The sequence below is a fragment of the Misgurnus anguillicaudatus genome, chromosome 22 (assembly GCF_027580225.2).
Source record: "Misgurnus anguillicaudatus chromosome 22, ASM2758022v2, whole genome shotgun sequence".
NCBI lineage: Eukaryota > Metazoa > Chordata > Actinopteri > Cypriniformes > Cobitidae > Misgurnus > Misgurnus anguillicaudatus.
Window position 1 is genome coordinate 46574771 of NC_073358.2, and position 7626 is coordinate 46582396.

At 35.5% G+C, this 7626-nt stretch overlaps 1 protein-coding gene across 1 annotated transcript; it reads left to right on the top strand.

Moving 5' to 3' along the window:
• Nucleotides 1–84: 84 nt before the first annotated feature.
• Nucleotides 85–7516, top strand: snrnp27 (small nuclear ribonucleoprotein 27 (U4/U6.U5)). Its single transcript, XM_055198501.2, has 6 exons — nucleotides 85–256; nucleotides 1532–1655; nucleotides 4063–4175; nucleotides 6274–6353; nucleotides 6738–6802; nucleotides 7143–7516. The coding sequence occupies exons 1-6, from the start codon at nucleotides 220–222 to the stop codon at nucleotides 7195–7197; spliced, it is 474 nt and encodes a 157-aa protein (XP_055054476.1). The 5' UTR covers nucleotides 85–219; the 3' UTR covers nucleotides 7198–7516.
• Nucleotides 7517–7626: the final 110 nt, after the last annotated feature.

A 7626-nucleotide genomic window follows, 5' to 3' on the forward strand; every position in this document is an offset into this window, starting at 1 on the left:
TTTTAAATATTTAATAATTTAATTAAAAATTATATTTTATAATGGGAACGTAATGCGTGGTAGGAACAAAACATTTGAATGCTTGTTTCGACGGAGTTATTTCAGCGGTGCACAGTTGATGGCGACTAGCAGACGTTTGTTTCTGGAAATTTCTGCGTAGGTCGTATTTCGTGGTAGTTTTGTTTGAAAGAAAATAGTCTAATATATACTAGTTGAACAATGGTGAGGAGCAGGAGCAGAACACCACCGCGGAGAGGTAGGAATTAATATTTCCCTTTAATAAAGGAATCGTCAAGTGTTTTCGGCTTAATGTTTACTACCGTCAAAACAACCATAACGTTACAGATCGTTCAAATGATCTTTTACTTATCAAACTCTTCCTGTAAGTTTGTAGCTTGTGTAATCCCATAATGCATGTAAGCATATTAAAACGAAGTATACTGTATGTCATATGATTATGCCTATATGGTCCAACAGTATGTTCCTGATGATAATTGAGACGACTACTGCAAAATGTCATGAAATCTATGATATATGTTTATATATACAGTCGTGCTTAAAATAAATTATACCCGTTAATACTTTTGATCTTTTATGTAACAAATCTACAAAAACCCAACCTTTAATTGGAGAATAATAATTTTAAATGGGGGGAAGTCTTATTGTGGGAGAGATGTTTTTCTCTTAATGCACACTGTTCACAGGTAATCATACCCTTTTATTTAATACTTTTTGCAACCTCCTTTTTATCAGCAAACACTCAACATTACTTTGGTGCACACAGGGGTAAAATGGACCCCATGTGTAGTGTACAATGAAACATACTGCTGTATCTTTAATGCTGTGGGCCTATTTTTCTGCTGGAGTTCCTGGACATCTTGATCAGATAAATGGCATCATGGATTCTATGAAATACCAACAGATAAAAAAACAGAACCTGACTGTCCCTGTTAGAAATCATATAATGGATCATGGTTGGATCTTCCTTCAGGGCAATGATCCAAAACAAACATCAAAACTAACACAAAAATGTGTCACTGAGCACAAAATGAAGCTTCTGCCATGACAATCCCAGTCCCCTGACCTGAACCCTAAAGAATAATGAATATGATGAACTGAAGAGAAGCACCAACATGGAGCTGGAATCTGAAGGATCTGGAGAGATTGTGAATGAAGGAATGATCTCTGATTTCTTGTCAGGTGTTCTCCAAACTCATCAGGCATTATAGGTGAAGACTCAGAGCTGTTCTCTTGGGGAGTTTGAGAGGGGTAATGAATGAAGGGTTATGATTGGTTCTGAGCAGTGTGTATTGGAGAGAAGTGTTTCTCTCATAATGAGATTTTCCCCTATTTAAAATTATTATTCTCCAATGGAGGGTTGGATTTTTTGTAGATTTTTTTGAATAAAAGATCAAAAGTATTAACGATGCAGATTTATTTTCACAGCCGCCTTTGTTCATATACAAAGAAGGGTATGAATAATTTTGAGCACGACTGTATATTACACAACTTGTTTATTATGGCTTTGCAGAGAGGCGCCGTTCACGCTCAACCTCTCGAGATCGCGAACGCACTAGGCGCAGGGAGCGCGACAGGTCTCGATCACGAGACCGAGACAGACGGAGGTCGCGCTCCCCCCTAAGGCGCAGATCCAGGTGAGCTCGTTGGCATAAACCATTGGAAATGATATAACACGTGGAATAATGTTAATATTTGGGTGTCATTTAAGGGCCATTCATGTTATAACGATAACTATAAAATATATATTTTTAGTAGTGATGCACCGATGTATCGGCCGCCGATATTAATCGGCCGATATTTGATGAATTTGAAACCATCGGCATATCGGCAATAGCACGAGAAAGGCCGATACCGATTGTTTATTAATTAACTGCATAAAGAAATCCATTATATGTAAAAAATGAGTTAATGTTGTTAATAAAATAAATGCTGAATAGCTAAAACGACCTTTGAAGGTTGTCATGCTGTCTTATTATATTTGTTTTAGCTTAATTTGTGCCTCTCTTATTATGTTGGTCAGTTGAATGTTAATTAGATCCAATCCATGTTCAGTAAAAATAATTTGATGCAGAAATAAACTAGCTAATAGACCAACTGTATAGTATTGTATACACGTGTTTAATATCGGTATCGGCATCGGTATCGGCCAGAAGTTGTCTGTTTAAATCGGTATCGGTATTGGCCCAAAAAATCCTATCGGTGCATCCCTAATTTTTAGAAATCGTTGTATAAGAGAATAGTGGAGTTCACACCACAACTATTAGGTATGATGACAACACCCTTAGCCCTTAGACATAGCAGACAATTCACTTTACAAAGAGACCTGGATTGTAAAAATCCATTGCGGATTGAGTTATGTTATTTTTAATATTAGTTATCAGAGGAAAAAGTTATACATGGATTTCAATAAGGTATTTGACCGAAAATGCTTATTATTCACATGTTTTTGCTTGTAACTTTCTCATTTTATCAGATATTTGCATGACATTTGAAATGAAGGTAGAATTTTTTTTTTTCAAATTAAATAATGAACAATTAATGTTTTAGTTGGAATGGGCATCAGACCTATAGTACCCATGGTTTTTAGAACGATGCCTTACACACGTTGCAACAGTACCATGCAGGCTGAAACAGATTTTTGACACAGAATTCCGACGCACGTTCCCACGTTGTCAGCATTGCTAAAACACTGTGGAGAAGCTCATTGCTGAGGTCTATAACATAAAATTACCTTAGGTATCCAGCGCTGACGCAGTTGCTGTGAAATTGACTACGTAATGCTTTTTATTCTACTACATTGACCATGCCAAAAGGTAAGATATTAGATTACACAAACTACTAGATTCACTGTTTAGAGTTGCAAAACGCAGCATGTTGAGGACATCTGCTGGTTATACCCGCTGTGTAAATGCGACAAGAACAGCATATTTACACATTCAATGAGATGTAAACAATTACAAGCAAATATACCATATTAGATAATGACAGATTTGCGAGCGAATTAAGAAAAAAAAATTGCGGGCGAATTAACACAAAGTTATTGATATCATTATCTTCCAGTGGTGTGGACACTAATATAGTCAACGTTATAATGTGAACGGCCCTCAACAGTATGAAAACGGGGTTGAAACATTTAATTGAAAACAACTTGGTTAACGTTACAATAAGGTTGTATTTCTTAACATTAGTAAATGCATTAGCTAACATGAACTAACAATAAGCAATACTTCTTCAGCATTTATTAATTAGTTCATGTTATTTTCAGCATTTACTGATATATTATTCAAATGAGAAGTTGGAACTGTTAACATTGCTTAAAGGGGACATATCATGAAATCTGACATTTTTAACTTAGTTTTGGTAAACCATTCTCTCTTCTTTCGCAAGCATGTGAAAAAATAAGCCATTGAAATTTGGCACCCCTTGTGATGTCAGAAGGGGATTTTTTTATAATAATACCGCCCCTTAATCTGCACTATCCAACCACGCCAGTGCAGAGATCAACTCATTTGCATTTAAAGGGACAATGCAAAAACTGCACATTTTTGCTCACACCTACAAAGTGGCAATTTTAACATGTTTTCACAAGTTCGCATTAACATATAATCGATAGGGAATGAAATAAAGCATATTTGGTGTGCTGTCTAAGGAAACTGCTCAGAGCTCGCAATTTTTGCCCTAACCGAGAGTATTCCCGTCTGGGATAGAAATTAGCTGAGAGTGAGGTGATGGGGTTGGAGGAGGGATGCTGCAAAAACTGTCATGGGACAGAGGTGAAGTACAGCTATTTAAAGGGACCTCTTCGTGCTGATTGGTTGGATCACATGACCATACTCCTCCCGAACTTAGTTAAATAAACTTCATATAACACATAATCTAAAACCCTATTGTGCATTGTCAGTTCATGTTTGCTAAGGCCTTTAGTATTAACAAATACAACCCTTTTGTAAAGTGTTACCATTAATATAGTTAAAGATTAGTGCTTGTGATCTAGTTGTTGATAACCTTCTCTCCAGCTTTGCGCCTGTTTTGTTTTTGCAGATCTCCACGACGACACCGCTCCTCTTCCCTGTCTCCAGCACGACAGAAAGACAGAAGAGATGATGAGAGGAAAGACGTTAAGGAGAAACCTGCAAAAGCCCATCAGATATCAGGTCTTTATGTTAATCTTGTCACCCTACAAAAAAGTCCTTTACAAAATGTGCTTTAAAGTCTGAAAAGATTCAAACTAAGACTTTCTGCTTCGTGATCTTGAGCAAAAATCAAATGGCTATTTAGGCAATAAATTAATATCAGTAGTTGTTGTAGAAATTTTATATTGGTTAATGTAGTAAAGGTAATGACAGATCAACCAAAATATCTGTTTCCCGGTATTTAAGCATTTTCCGATTATCAGTTTTGTAATACCGAATTGACGATAAACGCCATCATCTTGTGGGTGTTTTGAGAATTGTGCGCTAGACTGACATTTCATTTCAGCGTCTTATGAGAGGAGACGACAACATCATGCACATCAACATGTTGGCGGAGTGATGCAAAAGGACTTTGAGTATACTTTGCTTTATTAATTAACTTTATTTAACATAACAGCCATTAATGCACAGATGAGATGTGTTATAATATGCAGCTTGGCTAAGAAATAGAGACAAACTCACAGAGTCACTTAGACCAATCCATCAAATCCTGTCTAAATAATGACGTAGCATTACATGATCAGCCATAAATGAATGCTTGTGGGAAATAGAAACGCTGAATTAAATTTTTTTTTCTGTTATTTATGCTCATCATTAGCCTCATAAAATTACGTTCATGTTCACTCACCGTGTTGAAGGGTGAAGCACAGCTACCGCATGTAGCTAACTTTTAACAAGATTTACCCTGACTTATATTTAACATTTACTAGATAAACATTATTTCGCTAATACATCTAAGTAAATGTCTGTGGATATTAATTAATTAATTATTACCCCGTGAGCTATCACAGTTTGGTACAGTAAAATGCATAGATAAATACCGCTTTGTTACCAGCCATTTTTAAGCTATAACAACAAAATATTAATTTTTCTGACCTAAAACACCAGTTAAGAATGCATTGATATATATAATCTGTTTTGTTTGTTACTTTGCTGACAATTCAGTGATATTATTCAGTAAATTAATATTATCCAGCGAATTATTCTTTACTTTTTCAGACCCCTGTATGTATTACTTTGTATGCAAAGAGGCAGTGATTGTTGTTTTTATTATAAGGGTTTGTTCAGTTCAGTAGTTTTGTAGTACTTGTGTCAAAAACAGAAGTATAACAAAGTTATAAACAAGTATAATAAAAATCGGTTCACCATATCGGTTATCGGGGACATAAGCATCCAAATTTAATATCACTATCGGTGATGATGATAGATTTGCACATTTTTATTGGATAAATGGCCTTCAGCCTTAACATCCCAGTTAAAAAGTGCATCACACTATAAATAGGTATGCATTGATACAAGATTTCTGTGCCACATATTCGATTACTTAGAATGACATCTATTGATACCGATAGTTTTGCACCTTGTTTCAAATTATTATGTTGAGAAATCCTAAAAGCGCAGCGAGTACAAATTTCAATTCTGTTGTCATGTCACCCAATTCAAAATAATCACACATTATGAGTCAAAAATCTTATTGCCAAGATATAATCTGTCCTGATCATTGGCTGTTTTTAAAGGTTCTGTTTTTCCTGCGTTTTCGAAGCTTTGATTGTGTTTACAGCGAGCAATATAACATGTGTTCATGTTACTGCTGTTTGCTGTCCTAAAAACAGGCTGAGGTCTTCCTTGTTCTATGAAGTCCCCCCTTCAGAAATACGTAACGAGTTCTGATTGTGTAGCTGGTTTAGTGTGTTGTGATTCGACAGCAGCTTAGCTTAGCAGAGGCGTTTGAGCTTAGCTGGCGACTGACGTATTCTTTGTAGTACTTAAAAAGCAATTTCTGTTAAAGAAAATATATCGCTTGGCATTGAACTTTGAGCTTTATCATTTTGCAGGCATTATTTATGTTCTAATAGCAACCTTACACACCAACTAAAGTTTGAAAAATAGGATCACTTAAGTGGTAAAAATTGCTTCTATCTGCCGATATATCGGTGCATCCCTAGTTATGAATATGGTGTCATGAGTAATGGGGAATAGTTTCAGATTCTTCTTTGATTTTATAACCACATATAAAGCTTTTGAATTTATGAGCCATATCATCTGTTTGCTTGTGCAGCTGAGGACATGCAAGGGAAAACAGAGGAGGAAATAGAGATGATGAAAATGATGGGCTTTGGATCCTTTGACAGCACAAAGGTGAGATTTCTTTTTATGAATAGTGTCGGTGCTTTCTTAAAACAATATAGAGCAGCACATACACACAGGATATTAAGTTTTGTAATATTTTGTAGTCATGCATTTTAAGCAATACAACATTCATATGCTTCAATTATAATGTTGCAAAAAAGTACATGCTGTTCAACCAAGCTGACCCTCCAACAAACCACAAGGTGGCACAGCTAGATAAAGCGTATGCCCAAAATATTACTCCTAAAACAAATTAATATGGGTTTAAAGATCGAGAAAAGATCATAAATATCCTGTTCTGTCCTTCTTGTATTCACTAATATTTTAATGCACAGTAGTCTGTAACAACATAATGCTCTAATAGTGGTTCTTGTCACTATCTTTGTTCAACAGGGCAAGAAGAAAGAGGGTTCTATCGGTGCGTTTGCAGTCAACGTGTCTCAAAAGAGAAAATACAGGTCTGTGCTTATTGTAGGATTGTTTTGTTTAAAAGAATCCTTACAGTTTATACATGCTTCATATGTAAATTTCCCCAAATAATTTGATGTTAAGCATCCTGTACTCAGTTTATGAGCTGATTCCTGGCTTTATTTTTCATATAAAGATTTTTACATGCACAATTGTCATGCGTTTTGAGACGCAATTTGCACAGTTAATATCCCAGCAACAGTTAAATATGTGGCCAATCACCTCTGCAGGTACTGCACAGCCAAGTGACGAACATTCTCATTGGTAGACAGTGATGTAATGTTTTGGTGCAGGAAGACGATCAATGATGTAATCATATTTCTCTTGCAGGCAATACATGAACAGGAAAGGTGGTTTCAACAGACCTTTGGATTTCATCGCTTGATCGTGGGAAGTCAGGAGGCACGATTTAACAACTTTTACTATAGTACAGCAAAACATATGTTTATTTTATGCCTCAGTTTATGTAAATACATGTGCCAACAGTTTTTCATCTGTTTGATTTTTTTTTCAGTCAATGGCTGTAATGTGTGTTAATTTAGTTTGCAGTGAATAAACTTCATAGCTATTTTTAAAGAATACTAAGTTGTTTGCTGTCAAAATAATTTTGTGAAAACGTGCAGTAGTAAATAAATTCAGAACAGTTGATGGATGTTTTGGTTTGTTTTTGTACATTAAAAGTGCTGTATTTTTATTATTCTTCAGTCATTTTGCTTCATTTGGTATTGGATCATTTATAACAATTAAAACTGTCCAGGATATGTTTTAACTAGAGCCCCTGCATAATTATGAATATATCTATTTAACGCCACTA